Source organism: Calidris pugnax, unplaced genomic scaffold (assembly GCF_001431845.1).
Source record: "Calidris pugnax isolate Ruff unplaced genomic scaffold, ASM143184v1 scaffold192, whole genome shotgun sequence".
Taxonomy (NCBI): domain Eukaryota; kingdom Metazoa; phylum Chordata; class Aves; order Charadriiformes; family Scolopacidae; genus Calidris; species Calidris pugnax.
In genome coordinates, this window is record NW_015090919.1 from 938,327 (window position 1) to 955,758 (window position 17,432).

Here is a 17,432-nt window from a genome sequence, read left to right on the forward strand (position 1 = left end):
AGATATTCTGTCACATACTACAAAAATCTTGCCCAGGCAAGATACAGATAAGGTCACACTTCTCGTCAGAGTTTAGGGGGCCACTGCTGCTCTCCATCACCAACGGCCTCTCCTGTGGCTGTTGGGAGTGCGGCCCAGCAGGACTGGGAGTGCCAAGGAAGCTGTGCTAGGCTGGTTGGTGACTTTTGTATTTGAAAAACAAAACGGATTTTATTTCTAGTCTGAATTTATCTGGCTTCATCTAGCCACCAAGTCTCAGTGAGCTTTTGTCAGCCAGATTAAAGTTTTTTCTGGAGTCAGGAGTCTCTTCTACTTGGAGGTACTTAGAGACTTCAAGACACCTTTGTCATTTTCAACATCTTTGCAGAGATGACCCAATTAGACCTCCTGAGCATCGGAGGTGGGTCTAATGCCCTCAGTCTTCTTCCTCTTCCACTTTCTTTTGCACCACATCCCTGCCTGGTTTAGTAGGCAGGATGCCTCTAGCTAGGAGGCTGGGAGCTACTTGGTTTTCCAGAAACACTGGAGGAAAGCAGCCACCAGACCTGCCACTATGGCCAGCACAATGAAGGAGATGGCACCTGCCCACAGGCTGGGCTGGTGCCCCTTGACCTGCTCCAGAGCCTCCGTGGGGATCATGTTGGTGAAGTTCAGCATGAAGCCCAGCGTCCATCCAATGTCTGTGTTTGCTGCCTGGGGTGAGAGAGCAGAGATTGTTCAAAAGTGTCTCTCCCAGGCACCAGTAGCTTCAGTGCAAGGGATTGACCAGCATCTCTCCCATGAGCTGCCCCAGCTGTGATTTCACACGTGGACCTGGCTGTGGTGAACCTGATCTTGCCAGCAGCAGTTACACACAGAGCTTTCCTGTCCCCCCTTCCCGAGGGCTAAAGGGCAGCTGAACATGGGTCTTTGAGCAACCTGCTCTAGTGGAGGTGTCCCTTCCCATGGCAGGGGGGTTGGAACTCATTGATCTTTAAGGTCCTTTTCAACTCTTAACCATTCTGTGATTCTGTGATTCTATGACTGCTCTGGCCCAGATGTGTCTCTGAGACCTGTGCGTGATTTTGGATCTGAGCTTTCTTACTCCCCCAACATGCTTCAAATTAGTCATATTCTGGTTCCAATGGGTCATGGGGCCACCATCACCCCTCTGATACTCAATTCAGTTCCACCCCACATCAGGCACAAAGAGGCCAAATCCTGCTCTGCCCTTCTCTGACCCCCTTAAAATTAGCTTAGGAGTAAGTGAGAAAGAAGCTGGTGCCAGGGGTTTGGGGGCAGGTAAGAAGGAATGGTGCTGTGCTGGGATCACTGGGCAGCAGCCATGAGACGGGGACATGGAGCACAGGGCATCAGGGATGCTGCTCCAGAACGTGTCTTCAGGCCAGGGCAAGGACACGGCCATGGCTGCCCGCTCGCCCCCGCGGCCCTGCAGGGGCTTTACCTGCCGGCTGAAGCGGATGCTGCTCCACGTCTGCTCATTGAACTTGTAGCCATCAAGCAGCAGCGTCAAGATGTACACGGCCACGGGGCAGTACGTGTGTAGGTACACCTTCTGCTGCGGGAAGGTCTCCACCAGCTGTGGGGCCGCCGGGGGACACAGTGCAACGAGGAATGAAAGAGATGCTCAGAAAGCCCAGGAACAGCAGGATGTGTGCTGCCTGGGCAGGGATTTGGGACAGGATGAGCACAGGGCTCCCTGCTGCCCTTTACAGGACTCTCACCTCTGCCCAGTTCTTCTTGCAGAAGGTCTCCACCGTGGAGTTGACATCATTTAGAGACTGCTGGCTGGTCAGGTTCAGGAAGTGGAAGGTGTGGTAGAACCCAGCGAAGGCCTGGGGGGCAAGGGGAGATGGTAAAAACTACAGCTCCTTCCTCACGCCAAAAAAAAAAGACCCAGGGGCCCCTGAAAGGGACTAGATGATCTCCAGAGGTCCCTTCCAACCCCATATCATTCTGTGATTCTGTGGAAGAGTCCCATGTAATTCCCAGGGTTCTGCATCCAGCACCCATTTGATGGCCTACCAGAAAGTCTTGAGCTGGTGGACAAGCCCTGGGGCTGCAGCTTCCACTCTGAACTACCTCAGACATTGTCCTTGGGACAGTATCTTCCCATTTCCCTCAGGGACGGCTAGGACACCACAGGAGGCAGAAGCCACCTCCCAGCATAGGAGAAGAGGTTTGCAGACAGGACCAGCTCTAAGGTCCCCTCCCTCCCCACCCCTTCCCACAATCAGTGACAGAGGAGACTCCCACCCTCCGATCTCCCCCCCCACATCAATGGGGACAAGGCTCCTTACGAAGAACTGTCCCCGCACGGGCGGCTGATAGACCCCGTTGAACCCGCACGTCCTGCTGGCCCCACAGCTGAAGTTGAAGAGTTTCTGGATGGCGGTCCTACATGCTGCTGGCTCCCCTGTCCCCGTCACCGTGAGGACCTGTGCAGGGCTGGCTGTGCTTGGTGCACGGACACAGGGACTGTTGTAGAGATCTGCTGTGGTGACCTTCTCCTGGTATCCCTTGGGGTAGCAGGGGTGGGATATCTGCTGGGGATTTGGGCTGCCCTGGAGAGAACAGGAGCCATTAGTGGGACTTGGCATTGGGATGCCAGTAGACCCTACCCCACAGCACATCCAGTGCTCAGACTTTCCCAAAAAGTGGGATCTAGGCCCTAGGAGGTTTTGAGGAGAAGCGGCATCCATCTTTTGCATGACTAACCTGCCCATGGCTTTTGCTGGTCCTGCTGTTGGCCCCACCGCTGAGCTGTGCTGGGCTGGAGATGCCACTGCCACCCCATGCCTCCCGATGGGGATGGCGACCTGCTCCCGAGGGCAGGACATGCTCTGCCTGCACGGAGAGCCCCTTGCCCTTGGCACTGGCCCTGTCCCCACTGCATCTTGCAGGCCCAGGCCCAGAAAGGACCAAAGATGCATCCCACCTGCATGGTCCTCAAGCATCTCCATTGCCCACAGCACTGGGCTGTGTGCTCTATCCGAGGTGAGACCGGAGGACACTGGTTAGTGGTGGAGGTGGACTTGTGTGCAGGAGAGCATGTTGGGAATCCTCTTCCCGGGCAGAAATTGAAGAAGGGCAAGTGAATGGGACAGGGAAGAACCTAAGGATGCAGCTGGACTTGGGAAATGATGAAAAATGCCATTATGTGTCAACACCTGGGGAGAAGGGATCCCAGGCAGGGAACCACCACCACCTTCTGCCCAAGCAAGAGATTTTTTGGCTTCAGTAGATAGAATTTAAGCCTCTCCCAGGTTTTTGAATTCGTGGAAATTCCCAATTCCCTAACGCTACTTCCACAGTGCCACTGTCCAAAATTTCTGGAAGATCTTTTTCATGGCAATGGAAATGGTTGAGTGGATCCTGGTGATCAGTGGTTGTGGTACCTCATGGAAAGCTGCCAGCAGCCTCTTCAAGGCCTGTGTCTGCCCATAGCAGAGGTAGCTGTGGGTGTAGAGCAGGTAGTCAGTGCCGTACAGCCTGAAGAAGACAGAGGTGTTGTTGTCCTCAATGGTGACTCCAGGCTGGAATGTTATTTGTGTTGAGGCACCTCCAAGGTCCAGAGCTCCCAAAACCTCAGTATCCTGTGGATGTTCCCATTGCTCTGCAAAGGAAAACTGGCCCCATAAGATGGCAAGTGTTAGTCTGAGCTGGAGGGAGTCACAGTCCCTGTGCCTAACCTCAAGGTTTTGTGGGCTCAGAAGCCCCCCAGGGACATTGCACTTCTTGTCTCCCTCTTTAACCCCTTCCTGCCTCTGTCCTCCTTGACCACATAGACCTCCATGTGGCCCCTTGGCTGCTGCACATCATCTGGGATCCAGAGACTTTGAGGGAAACAGTAACACATTCATCTGGGATCTGATATTGCTGCATCCCTGTGATACCAAAATGGACCCATGTGTAAGTGAGTGCACTGGGCCAGGCTGAGGTGGGCACAAAGACCCTTGGTTCTGTTAATCAATTAGTGGAGTCGAATCTGCCATTCACAGCCATAAGCTACCTTTGTTTGGGTGACTAGTGCCCTAAACCAACATTTTTCTCTCCTCTGGAAATAAAGAAGCCTGAGTGTAGCTCAGACAGGGATAATTAAGCTGCTCACCCATCCTCTGCCCTCTCCCCGAGCCCGCACCTTGACGAGTGTCTCCAGCAGGTAGTTGACGGTGATCCAGCCGAAGGAGCCCTCCTCGTTCCCCGTGAGGATCCGAGCTCCACGGAAGTCCACGGGGTACTCCCCAATGGCCTTGGCCACCTCGGCAAAGACCTGCTCGGCCTTGGTGCTGTTCTGCTCCCTGCCAGGGAAGGAGATCAATGCCGTGCGCTGGAGGAGGCACTGCCTGGGCAGCTCTCGGAGCAGGGCAAACAGCAAGAGGCTGCCGCCTTCTGCAAAGCCCCGGGGCTGCTCAGAGACAGGGCAGAGCCCCCCATCCCTCAGCTGGGGTGTCGGGAGGCCCCTGGCGATGCCGCCTGCGGGCTCTGCCTCGGTGTGTGGGAAGGTCAGTGCCGCTCTGCCACAAGAGGCTCATCCACCGCCGGGGCTGCTGCCAGCCTGGGGCTGGGGGGGCTGGGGGGGCTCCCCTGGGCACGGCCAGCCCTTGGACCCCCTGGGGGACTGCAGACGTGGCTGCTCTGCCCATCACCATGGACTGCCCGGGCAGCAGCTCACCATAACCCCAGCTCCCCGTGCCCCAAGGCCCCCATGCCCCCAGCCCACCATAACCCCAGCTCCCCGTGCCCCAAGCCCCTCATGGCTCCAGCCCGCCATAACCCCAGCTCCCCGTGCCCCAAGGCCCCCATGCCCCCAGCCCACCATAACCCCAGCTCCCTGTGCCCCCATGCCCCCTCCCAGCCCCTGCACCCACTACGATGCAGAAATGCCCCGTGGGGAAGGGGCTGGGGGTTCTGGCTCCAGGCAGCGCTGGTACCTCAGCAGCCGCATGCCCGCTGTGGCCCCCAGGTAGGTGGGGGTCTCCCGCTGCTGCTCTGCCGGCACGATCGTCATGGCCTTGTCCAGGCAGGGCTTCAGGCTGGCTCCAGCCCCAGCGGGGTTGTCTGCATAGCTGGAGATGCCGGGTCCTGCAAGAGGGCACCCCGAGATGGAGCGAGCTCAGTGCCACCCAGGAGGGAAAGGACACCAGGGGACGCATCCACCCTGAAAGTCCTCAGGGTTTTTCCCCGCGTACCCAGGCTAGTCATGCCCTTGCCAAGGGTGTCCCTGGAAGGGCAGTTCTCCAAGCTGGCCCACCATGGCTCGCTGTGGGAGTGGGCAGCAAGCTCCTGCTCCAGACCAAGGAACAGGGCTGAGTGTGAGTCTTGTGATGTTGAGCACATGCTGAGTCCCAGGGCAGCCCAACCGCTCGCAGGCGGCCAGTCCGTCCTGCTGGTCCCCATTTCCCTGGGGATGGGGCAGGTGCTCCTGTGTCCTGCCGGGAGGGTGTGCAGAGCCAATAGGGACACACAGAGGTGCCCTCTGCACCACTTATTTGAGTTCCTATTTCCAGAGGCTTGTACTCCATCTGGGCACCCTGCTAGGTCCTGTGGTGAGTAGGGACAGGGTTTGGGGTAGAAAATCAGTATTTACCTTCCCCTGAGCTTTGCACACTATTGCTGCCATTAGCCCAGGCACCCTCTCCCTTACCCTTTGCCCTCTGCCAGACCTCTGCAGTTAACCAGTAACTGCCACGCCACTGCCACAGAGCCCAGATGGAGGTTGAGGAGAGCTCCAAGCCCTCTCAATCCCTGCCAGGCACCCCTGCCCTGGCCTGGTGGCCTTTTCCAGTCCCAGCCCAGCTCCACATCCCATTTAGCTGACCCTACCCCCCCTTGCTAGCCTGGTCCTTTCCTCCAGAGAAACCAGACCTTGTGCCAATGCTCAACAGCATCTTAGCAACAGCAAAAAAAATCCCCTTTCCGTATTTATAAATGTCCAATAAATAAATGCCCTTCGGGTCATTTACCACTTACCACACCTGGCATGAACCAGTCAGCTCGCCCTGTGGGACAGCCACCCTGGCCCATGCTGGCTCCAGCCAGGCCAGTGTCCCCCCACTGGACAGGGACAGAGAGGGACGGACACGTCTCTGCACACTCACCGGACACGGTGCAGGCCTCCACCTGGGAGACGATGCCGGTGCCGTTCTCCTTGTCCGCGGGCCACCGGTAGATGTAGAGAGACGTGTGTGTGGAGCCGGCGTCAAACACCAGACCGTACTGGGGGAGGCAGAGGGGACACGGGGTGTTGGGGGGCACAGAGCAGCTTCCCCCGCTGCAGAGCAAGGGGAGCTCCTGGTGGCCATGGCAAACTTGAGTGGCCAAAGGAAGGGTGTCACTAGAGCATGGAAAGTCCTGTGGCATTGCAGCCACCAGCTGTGCCAGGGACAAGGCTCTGCCACAAGCCCTTTGAGCTGGCAATGCCCTGCGATGCGAAGGCTGTATCTGCTGTGGGGCCAGTCACAGTGACCATGCTCTGCCAGACCCACCTGGCGTGACAGCCTGCATGGGAGTTTGTCCCCATCGCGGTGACAAAGAGCCCAGGCTGCCTGAAACCCGGGGAAATCAAGGGGCAGCCAGCACCCAAGAGACAGCGGGCAACTACACTCCTCCTGAGGACCCTACCTTGGTGCTGGGAGGCAGAAACACGTCCTTCACGTTCACAACGCTCAGAATGAGGGCAATGATGCTGAAGACGCAGGTGGCTGCCAGTAGACCCGCAATGGCCTTGGCTTTGTAGTCCATTCCTCCTCCAATCTGCAAGAACAGCCCCCACCCCCAGCTCACACCTCTGTGTTGGTAAAGCTAGTTTTGAAATGCAAACCTCATGGATGGATAAACCCATCAGATGGGACTTTCCCCTTCCCTAACAAGGGCTTGAAGCCATTCTGTGGTGCATGGCTGCTCCATGGGAGGGTCTTGGGGCTGAGACACCTTCTCCTTGTGAGCACTCCCTCCCCAGGGGATTGTCAGCACGGCTTTTTCAGCCCTGCCTTCTCAATTGCAGCCCTTCAGGTCGCTCTCACGCAGAGGACCACATCCCTCTGCCCTGCTCCAGCTACCAGCTGGGTGGCAGGTCAGCATCCCCCTGCCCAGCAGCAGCACTGGGGAAGCATGGCAGTAGCTAACAGGAGTCCCAGCCTGGGAGAAGGACCACCCTCTGGCAGCTTCCCAGTGTGGCCATCCCCTCTGGGGTGCAGAGCCACATACCTCTGCCACCCACATGGGACTGTAAAGTCACATCTGCTGCCCAACAGGCCCAGACTGCCCTCGTGAGGGTCCCTCTGCTCCAGGCAGGGAACAGCATCTCCAGCCATGTGTCTCCTGCCTGACCCAGCTCTCCTCGGTTCTTAGTGATGCCACAGCAAGTAAGCAGAAGTGCAGGGTAAGTGTCCTTGCCTGCAGGTGGTCCCCAAGCCTCTCCTGCAGCCCCAAGGGCAGGCAGAAGGGCAGAGGCAGAAAGCTGCTGCCAGTCTGCACACACAGCCCCGTAGCCAAGCTGGCACGCTGACAGGCACGGACAGGCAATGCCAGTGGAAGAGCCCCTGGGGACCAGAGCAGGTCCTGCACCTCCTGCTTGTCCAGCTGGAGCTCAGCTCCTGGCAGAATCAGCCCTGAGGTATCAGTAAGAAATTGCAGCAGAAAAGCAAAGCCAAAGGGTCAGGTTCTCTGCAATGGCCTCAGCACACGGCAGGTGACACGTCCCCCTGCTCAGCACCCCACAGCTGGTCCGGATGTGGCTTTCTACATGCACAGCTCTTCCCTCCTCCTGCCCTGCTCTGTGCCGCCAGCAGCGTCCCCGTGGGGAGCCAGGCTGGTGTCCCTCCATGGCATTAGGCTGCAGCTGGACTCCAGCTGTGCGGTGGATGCCCAAAAGCCCTGGGCACAGCCTAGAGAAGCCGTTCAACCCAACCAGAGCTTTGAGGTGGCACCTGCGGGCTGTCATTTGGCTGTGTAATTCTCCTGTGAATACATAAAACCACGGAGAAATTCCCTTGCCCTTTCACCAGGCCAGGTCAGCGGCTGGAAAAGGAGAGGAAAGAACTTTGGCAAGGTCAAAGGAGGTGCTGATTCCTGTTTTGGAGTCAGCACCTCCGGTGACTAACACAGGTGACTAATCTCCTACATGATATGAGATGTATAATGATGGACAGTAGCTGTTCTTCTGGCCCATGTCATGGGACACAGGACTACCGGAAACCCTTATCAGATCCTATCCTACAGCCAGCAGCCCTGTTTGGTGGGTAGGGCCAGAAGAAATCATACGGAAGCATATGATGAATCCTTGTATTGTCACATCTACAGTCTTATCAGCCCTGCTAGAATTCCCCCACATATAACTGTTTTATGGATGTGATTCCCATGTTTCACATAACACAGTAATAGCAAAGGTCCCCAGCCCAGCCCCATCCTGGAAAATTCTGTCCCAGGCACCATGCGATGGAACAATATGAAATGGTGACAAATTGCACTGTCCTGCCCGTGGGAGTGGGTGGGAATTGGGCTCCAGTTGCTCTGTTGGGACAAATTTCCAGTTCGGCTGAGTAGGAGGCAACATCCAAAGGCAGCCCAGAGCCAGCGGTGCCCGGGGAGGAGAGCAGGGCACAGGGAGGGGGCCCAGCGGGTGGAAAACAAGGCAAGAGGCATGTGAGAAGCTGATCCATCTGCCCAGCCTTTCAGTGGCACCAGGGACTGGCGGGAGCTGATGCCCACTACTGTAGGTGGCAGGTTCAGGGGAGGTGCTGGTGATGCCTCCAGGGCTAAAGAAGAGGCACGTCGTGCCTGGTGCCACGAGAAGCAACACCTGTACAGTTCCACGTGTGGAAAATTCACAGCTGTGCACAGCGCTTGGGCCATTGCTGCACTTGTTTGTGTACAACTGGGCACACCGAAATGCTCCACAAACACCCGCAGGACGTCCCTCACCTTGCAGCAGCCCCCGTGGGGAGGGACAGAGGGGGCCAAAACATTCAGGAGGAAAGGCTCAGAGGCACAGCTGGATCTAAACTCTCTGTTTCTCAGGAAAATGGGAATTTGACTTCCCCACCATGCACATTTGAGATTTGAAAGTAAAAAGGGCTATTAAAATTATAAGACAGAGGGTGAACATGTGTGCCAGGAGCATCTCTGCCAGGCACAGCGGTTCCCTGCCTCCCACCAGCGCTGGGACTCCGTGCCATCCACGTCCCCTCCTTGCCCCTCTGCCCCCGCACCGTGGGCGCCTCATGCAGTGAGTGGCCACCCCAGCCCTCTCCCTCGTGCTCCTCCAGCCCATGGAGCATGTTTATCCCAGCACCTGGCTCTGCTGCTGGCCAGGGCTGAGCCCACTATGGCCCCTCCGAGCACAGCTCCATCGAGGGGCACCCCAGCCCCCTCCCCTGCCCAGGGCTCACCCAAAGCTGCTCCGGGCACCGTCGTCCTTGCCCCGGTGTCAGCGCGTACCTGGCGTGTGAAGCCCCGCTCCTGGGACAAAGGCTGCCCCGAGTCCCCGGTACGGCCGTCCCCTTGGCCCCAGACCAACAACCTGCCCAGGAGAGCGTTTGTCCAGGAGGGAGTGGGGCTGAGGCTGGAGAGCCAGGGTGGAAATAGCGCCTGGCGTTAACCACTTCGCTGCCGGAGGAGTGGGTCTGCCGGGGGGACCTCTACTTATGGGGGCGGTGTGAAGGCCCACACTGCCCGGCAGGGCCTCAGTAGGGGGCAGCTCCCCATGAAGCTGATGACAAGCCCAGCCTGTCCCTCTGCCCCTCGGGGAGCGGGCTGGCCCCAGGATGAAGGCAGCAGCCGGCATCCCTGCCCCAGCCCTGCTGTGCGGACACACTGCGAGGCAGAGCATGGTCCAAGCCTGCCACCCCACAGCCCTGCTGTCACCTGCCTGCGCTGTGCCCCGTGCTGCCCCACTGCAGGCAGAGACAGGCTGGCACAGGAGCTCAGGACAGACACAGGAGGGACCTGGCAGGTGGAGTCCTGTCCCCATGGCAAAGGGCCTGTCCCTACAGGCAGGGACCCATTTTTCCCCATAACCAGGGACCCTTCCCCACAGGCAGGGATCCATTTGTCCCCATAGCCAGGGACATGTCCCCACATCCAGGGACCCACCCTCCATCAAGGATCCCATCCCCACAGCCAGGGACCCACCTGTCCCCATGCCAGGTACCTGTTCAGCCAGGGACCTGGTCCTACAGCCAAGGTCCCAATCCCCATGGCCAGGAACCCACCTGTCCCCATGCCAGGTACCTGTTCCCACCGCCAGCTACCCATCTGTCCCCATGGCCAGGGACCCATCCTCATGGCCAGGGTCCTGTCTGCCCCACAGCTGGTGACCCACTTGTCTCCACGGCCAAGGATTTGTCCCCACAGCCATTCCCATCTGTCCCTACGGCCAGGGACCCATCCTCCCAGCCAGGGACCCCCCTGTCCCCATGGCCTCGGACTTGTCCCCGTGGTCCCACCGCCAGCTACCCATCTGTCCCCATGGCCAGGGACCCATCCTCATGGCCAGGGTCCTGTCTGCCCCACAGCTGGTGACCCACTTGTCTCCACGGCCAAGGATTTGTCCCCACAGCCATTCCCATCTGTCCCTACGGCCAGGGACCCATCCTCCCATGTCCCCATGGCCTCGGACTTGTCCCCGTGGCCAGGTTCCCACCTGCCCCAGCCCCCAGCCAGGGACCCCCGTGAGCCCAGGGCCCATCCCCACGGCCAGGGTCCCGCCTGTCCCCGTCCCCCAGCCCGTGTCTGTCCCACAGCCAGGTTCCTGTTCCCGCTGCCAGGGACCCATCTGTCCCCATGGCCAGTGACCCGTCCCCGTCACCCATCGCCGCGGGGCGGTGCGGGCAGGGTGCGGGCAGGAGCTGCCGCCGAGAGGCCCCGCTCCCCCCGCGGGCACCGCCGAGCCCCCGCCCCGGCCCGGCCGGCTCCAACCCGGACATCCGAGTCCCGGGGCGCCGGCGCTTTCGCTTTGCTCCGGGGGCTGCGGGCAGGGCCGTGCAGGCAGGAGTGTGCGGGGAGGGGTGTGCGGGGAGGGCAGGCAGGGCTGTGCGGGCAGGGGTGTGCGGGGAGGGGTGTGCGGGGAGGGCAGGCAGGGCTGTGCAGGCAGGAGTGTGCGGGGAGGGGTGTGCGGGCAGGGGTGTGCGGGGAGGGCTGTGCGGGCAGGGTCAGGCCGGCAGGGCTGCCCTCAGACCGTGCTCGGGGCACAGGCAGGGCCGGCTCGGTGCACCCAGGCCCGGGGAAGGAGCGGCGCTCCCAGCGCAGGTACGGTGGGGGCCGGCTGGGACCGTGTCACCCCCGTCCCATCCCAAGCCCATCCACAGGGCAGGTCCCTGGTCCTCACACCCGGCTCTGTATCCCAGGGGTCGTTTAGGGGATGCGGGGTTCCTGAGCTGCTGGGACCCCAGGAGGAGCTGGAGGGACAGGGCGGGCGGGTTGCAAAGACCGTTCCTCACCACAGCCTGGCACAGGGATGCAGAGGTGCCTGCTCAAGGCGATAGGATGGAGCTCAGCAGCCGTGCTGGGAGGGCTGGGGGTGGCCGTCTTCCTCCTGGTCCTGACCCCTGCGAAGGATGCTGTTCTTCCTACGAGGAACAAAGTAGGTGCCCAGGGAGACCTGGGGGAGCCCGGGAATGACCACCGGTCACTTTCCACTTCTTATCCTTCCATCAGCTCTGCCTTCCTCTCTGCTTGCACTTTCTGTTCTCCATTTTCAGACACCCAGGTCACATGCTGGGTTTCTATCTCTCCCCTGTTGCTTGCTGCTGGCTGACCGCTAAAAAACAGTCAGGGTTTGTGAGATTTGCTGTTGCTCAAGGCCTGGGAGCAGCTTTGACAGCCTGGGCCCTTTGGGACATGCCTGGATGCTCTGCAAACCACCCTGCTGACCTGCACTTCTTCCCTTTTGGAGCTGTAACTACCCCAAATGGCTAAATCAGGGGGTTTAGAGATGGAGTAGGGCTGCTAAAGGGAGGTTGGATGTGCAAATCTGCGCTGCTCACGTTCAGACATGGGAAGCAAGAACAGAAGCTCTCAAAACCCCCTGTGGTACCTGGTGCAGTCCTGAGCATGCCGTGACCCCGTGTCCCCTCTGCCTCCCCCAGTACGGTCTGGTGTTTGACGCCGGCTCCACACACACGTCTCTCTACATCTACCGGTGGCCCGCGGACAAGGAGAACGGCACCGGCATCGTCTCCCAGGTGGAGGCCTGCACCGTGTCCGGTGAGTGTGCAGAGACGTGTCCGTCCCTCTCTCCCAGCCTCCTGGATCGCTGTCCCAGGCTCTCCCAGCATGGCTGGTGATCTGAGTCTTCCATCCTGCGCTGGGCTGAAGGGAAATGGCCTGGGGGAAGACCCAAAGTGAAGTGTTAGGGGGTGTAGTTTGCACTTCAGTGAGCCCTACAGTAACGGGGGGATCCAGAGGTGGGTAAGGAATCTGGCACCCAGTTAGCACGGTTCCTGGAGCCAGTCCAGTCTTGTAGCCAGTGGTTGTGGATCAACTCACAGCCTGTAATGCTGGATGTGCAGAGTCAGCTCCTTCTCCCATGCAACCGCTTCCTTTGCCCTTCTTCCCACACCATCTCTTCAGAGATACTTTCATAACGTAGAGCTTCTTGTTCCCATGGGGCCTCCTAAAAGCTCTGCAGAAGTCCCTAAACATCACTGTGTTTCTGCTGGTTTTTTATGTGCACTTCCTAACTGCTCCGTGGGTCAGCAGTTTCCATTTTGTTATCTGTAACAGCACCAAACACAATGGAGTTTTGGGCAGTGACTGGGACATCTGGGTATTGCCAAGGTGGTCCAGAGAGTTCCCTGGGTGTCCCCTGGTGTCCTTTCCCTCCTGGGTGGCACTGAGCTCGCTCCATCTCGGGGTGCCCTCTTGCAGGACCCGGCATCTCCAGCTATGCAGACAACCCCGCTGGGGCTGGAGCCAGCCTGAAGCCCTGCCTGGACAAGGCCATGACGATCGTGCCGGCAGAGCAGCAGCGGGAGACCCCCACCTACCTGGGGGCCACAGCGGGCATGCGGCTGCTGAGGTACCAGCGCTGCCTGGAGCCAGAACCCCCAGCCCCTTCCCCACGGGGCATTTCTGCATCGTAGTGGGTGCAGGGGCTGGGAGGGGGCATGGGGGCACAGGGAGCTGGGGTTATGGTGGGCTGGGGGCATGGGGGGCTTGGGGCACGGGGAGCTGGGGTTATGGTGAGCTGCTGCCCGGGCAGTCCATGGTGATGGGCAGAGCAGCCACGTCTGCAGTCCCCCAGGGGGTCCAAGGGCTGGCCGTGCCCAGGGGAGCCCCCCCAGCCCCCCCAGCCCCAGGCTGGCAGCAGCCCCGGCGGTGGATGAGCCTCTTGTGGCAGAGCGGCACTGACCTTCCCGCACGCCGAGGCAGAGCCCGCAGGCGGCATCGCCAGGGGCCTCCCGACACCCCAGCTGAGGGATGGGGGGCTCTGCCCTGTCTCTGAGCAGCCCCGGGGCTTTGCAGAAGGCGGCAGCCTCTTGCTGTTTGCCCTGCTCCGAGAGCTGCCCAGGCAGTGCCTCCTCCAGCGCACGGCATTGATCTCCTTCCCTGGCAGGGAGCAGAACAGCACCAAGGCCGAGCAGGTCTTTGCCGAGGTGGCCAAGGCCATTGGGGAGTACCCCGTGGACTTCCGTGGAGCTCGGATCCTCACGGGGAACGAGGAGGGCTCCTTCGGCTGGATCACCGTCAACTACCTGCTGGAGACGCTCCTCAAGGTGCGGGCTGGGGTGGGGGGCAAACGGGGTCCCCCTCCCTGCTGTGCTGTGCTGGGGAGGTGATACCCCTCTGGTCGCCCTGTGCTGGGTCCCCATGGGTAACTCCCGATGCTGGGCAGTGGTCCTTCTCAGGTGAGTGGATTCACCCTCCAGTAGAGGATGTTGTCGGAGCTCTGGACCTCGGCGGGGCTTCAGCCCAGATCACATTCCTTCCTGGGACCACCATAGATGACAACAGCACAAGAGCCCTCCTCAGGCTGTATGGGACCAACTACTCCATTTACACCCACAGTTACCTCTGCTACGGGCAAAAGCAAGCCCTGAAGATGCTCATGGCATCCTTACACCAGGTAACTGCCTCCAGCCTTGTGCTCCTTTGCCGCAGCCTGAGGCCTGATCTCACTGAGCCAGGCAGGCAGCAGCTGCTGGGTGTGATGGCCACTGGGCTCGGTGCCTTTGTGCAAACCCCCGTGAGGTTGGTGGATACAACAAGCCCACCATGGCAGGATTGAGCTGAGATAGAGATGGACACCCCAAAGCAGGACCCCAAAGCAGGATGCCTGGCCACAGGCACTGCCAGGATGGTGGGTGCCCAAAAGACCCCTGTCCCAGGGACATCTTGCCTACCAGATCTTAATCCGTGTACTGATGGAGGGGCTGTGTCAGCCCCGCCTCTGTCACAGGGGTCTGGAAGTACCCAGCCCTGGAGGAGGAACCTGCTGGGTGCTGGGAGGTTGGGGGAGACCCAGTGAGATTTTTTTGTACCAGTATGGCAGTAAGTTGGGTTTATGGATAGAAAGCTGAACGTGCTGGTCTTCACCAGTAGATGCTGGGCATGGGAGAGTGAAGGGAGGAGGTGTTGCTGAAGAGGGTGACCCTCATGGCAAAGCTTGGCTGTGGGGTGAGGACTCAACGCTGGCTCATGCTGATTGGAATGGGCAAAAGACCACGTCCAGAGCACATTGAAAGAGAAATCAATGTCTGTTTTGGTTTTACTTAAATGGCTTCTCAGCCTTGGCTCTCCCCTGAGTCTGGTGACCCTACAAAGGAAGAGTGGGGACAAAACAGGTCCACACTCAGCAGAAGGTGCAAACCCCCAAAGCCTTGGGCATGTGACCATCACTGGAGGTGGTCCATGACCACAGCATGATCATGCCATGCTTGTCACCACAATTCTGTGCCTGCACCCCATGGATGAAAGCCTGTGGGTGGTGGGGCCAGTAGGAATCCTCAGCACCAGGGCAATGCTAACGGCTCCCTCTCTCTCCAGGGCAGTCGGACTCCCCAGCAGATATCCCACCCCTGCTACCCCAAGGGATACCAGGAGAAGGTCACCACAGCAGATCTCTACAACAGTCCCTGTGTCCGTGCACCAAGCACAGCCAGCCCTGCACAGGTCCTCACGGTGACGGGGACAGGGGAGCCAGCAGCATGTAGGACCGCCATCCAGAAACTCTTCAACTTCAGCTGTGGGGCCAGCAGGACGTGCGGGTTCAACGGGGTCTATCAGCCACCCGTGCGGGGACAGTTCTTTGTAAGGAGCCTTGTCCCCATTGGTGGGGTGGGGGCATTGGGGTGTGGGGGGCACCAGAGGCTGCTCAGGACCCCAGGAAAGCTGCTGTAGGAGAAAAGTCTGAGTAGTGCCAGCCCCAAAAGCTGGGATGTGCCCAATGCCGGGGGACACGCAGGGTGCTGACTGTTGTGCCAGGCTGACCCAGACCCGAGTTGTCACAGCCCCAGCCTCTTTCAGTGGGGGGAGCAGTCCCAGGATCCCTCCCAGCGGGTCAGCAGGCATCACCCTTTGGTGCTGACAGGGGGCTGTAGGGACCCCTGCAGAGCACCCAGAGGGAGGGACAGGGGGTGGCAGTGGACTGAGTGCTTCACTGACCTGTCCCCTTTGCTCTTACACCCCCAGGCCTTTTCGGGGCTTTATCACAACCTTCACTTTCTGAACCTGACTGGAGGGCAGTCCCTGAGCTTGGTCAATGCCACCATTGAGCAATTCTGCAACAGCAGCTGGGAGGAGGTGAGATCCTGCCTAGGAGATGCCAGCCCCATGGTTCTCCTGGGCGATGGTCAACCAGAGGGCTCATCTGCAGCCCGTCTTCTGCTGTGCTGGGAGGGACCTGGGAGCAGCACAACAATCTCTGGACAGGGAGAGAGGTGGGAGAGCAGCCTGCAGCTTCCCGGGTCCTCCTTGCTCCCTGAGTCCAGGCGCTCCCAGGTCTTTGCTCCCAGCTGCACTGTGGGGCTCTTCCCCACAGCACCCCCCCAACTCTTCCACCTCCACAGGTGCAGAAGGAGTTCCCCACCATGAATAGGACCCAGCTCCGTGATGCCTGTGCAGCCACCTCCTACACCCTCACCCTTCTCCTGCAGGGCTACAAATTCAACCACACGACGTGGCTTAACATCCACTTCGTCCGGCAGGTAGGAAAGTGCCCGGCAGCCCCCCGTCACCCACGCTGTGTGCTGTGAAATGGCTCCACACCCACCCTGCCCCTGCCCCAGCCCTGCCTGGGTGGGGAGCAGGGGACAACGGGGCAGCGCGGTCACCGCAGTGCCCAGGGCAGCTCCTGAGTTACACTCACAGGTACCTGCTGGGACAGCTGGACATTTATGCTGTCCCCCAGCTTGTCTCACTAGCAGGTATCTGCAGCCCAAGGTATGCACAGAGACGGTGTCTGTGGAGCAGGACCTGGGGGTGCAACAGCAAAGGTCTTCTCTAGCTCTCCAGCTTGCAGGGTACTTTACAGCCTTTCACATGTCTCTTCCTTCTCTGTCTGCACAGGTGGCTAACGTAGACGTGGGCTGGACTCTGGGCTACATGCTCAATCTCACCAATATGATTCCCTCAGAGACTCCCCCGAGAGTCATAGGTCTCCAGAGAACCAACTGGATAGCAGCTACGGTTTCACTGGCCATCATGCTCATCCTCATCTTCTGCCTGCTCACGGCCATGTGCTGCCAGAAAAACTCCTTTGGTTATGAGAGTCTCTAGCAGCGCTGGCTCCAGGGGCTGTCAAAGCCACTTGGTCCTTCTGCCACGCTTGTGTGAGGAGCTGCAGACTGGGGAATCACCCCATGTGTCCAGGAGCTGTGAACTTGTGATGTGGAGCACCTGTGTCCTGGCCTGGAGAGCTGGGTCTGGCACAGGCTTTATAAAATCCTGCCTATAGCTGTGGGCTCCCTGGTTGTCCTTTCCTCTCGCTGCTGGTTGGAGATGCTCTAGGAGGGAGGGGGATGGGCATGTGGGGCAGAGGCTCAGCGCTAGGGGCATGGGGACTACAGTGATGTGGGGTGGCTGGAGATGATGGGACCAGTGAGTCAGGGAAGAGAAAAGGGGTGTCTGGCAGCAATGGGATCATCGTGGGGCTGGTTACAGCCTGCAGCAGATACCCCATGTGGGACAGATGTGTCCTACCCCATCCTGGGACAAGAGCCTGCATCGCCTGTGGCCACCAAGAGGGTGGTCAAACATTGGAACCAGCTTCCTAGAGAGGTGGTTGATACCCCAAGCCTGTAAGGGTTTAAGAGACATTTGGACAATGCCCTTAACAACATGCTTTAACTTTGGGTCAGCGCTGAAGTGATCAGGCAGTTGGACTAGATGATCATTGCAGGTCCAACTGAAACTGTTCTATTCTACTCTACTCTACTCTACTGCAGCCAGAGGCACAGAAGCAATGAGGCTGGGGCAGGGGGGGGGGGGGG

At 59.4% G+C, this 17,432-nt stretch overlaps 2 protein-coding genes across 5 annotated transcripts; one reads left to right on the forward strand and one right to left on the reverse strand.

The window, feature by feature from the left end:
• Positions 1-6: 6 nt before the first annotated feature.
• ENTPD8 (ectonucleoside triphosphate diphosphohydrolase 8) lies at positions 7-11,601 on the reverse strand. 2 transcript variants are annotated; one of them, XM_014949789.1, is made up of 10 exons: positions 11,442-11,601; positions 6,625-6,756; positions 6,102-6,219; positions 4,935-5,085; positions 4,142-4,301; positions 3,399-3,629; positions 2,301-2,564; positions 1,725-1,835; positions 1,445-1,579; positions 7-693 (listed from the first exon to the last, which is right to left on the reverse strand). In XM_014949789.1, exons 2-10 carry the CDS (start codon positions 6,742-6,744, stop codon positions 502-504), a joined length of 1,482 nt encoding a protein of 493 aa, XP_014805275.1. In that variant the 5' UTR covers positions 6,745-6,756; positions 11,442-11,601; the 3' UTR covers positions 7-501. The 2 variants fall into 2 exon arrangements, with proteins under 2 accessions (XP_014805275.1, XP_014805276.1); XM_014949790.1 differs by lacking the exon at positions 11,442-11,601 and adding an exon at positions 9,442-9,510.
• Positions 11,110-16,885, forward strand: LOC106892529 (ectonucleoside triphosphate diphosphohydrolase 8-like). Of its 3 annotated transcripts, none has more exons than XM_014949788.1 (10): positions 11,110-11,250; positions 11,457-11,584; positions 12,090-12,207; positions 12,871-13,021; positions 13,559-13,718; positions 13,838-14,068; positions 14,989-15,252; positions 15,634-15,744; positions 16,011-16,148; positions 16,510-16,885. In XM_014949788.1, the coding sequence occupies exons 2-10, from the start codon at positions 11,459-11,461 to the stop codon at positions 16,717-16,719; spliced, it is 1,509 nt and encodes a 502-aa protein (XP_014805274.1). In that variant the 5' UTR covers positions 11,110-11,250; positions 11,457-11,458; the 3' UTR covers positions 16,720-16,885. The 3 variants fall into 3 exon arrangements, with proteins under 3 accessions (XP_014805274.1, XP_014805273.1, XP_014805272.1); XM_014949787.1 differs by having other exon boundaries at positions 11,140-11,250; positions 11,447-11,584; XM_014949786.1 differs by having other exon boundaries at positions 11,154-11,250; positions 11,349-11,584.
• The last annotated feature ends 547 nt before the right edge of the window (positions 16,886-17,432 follow it).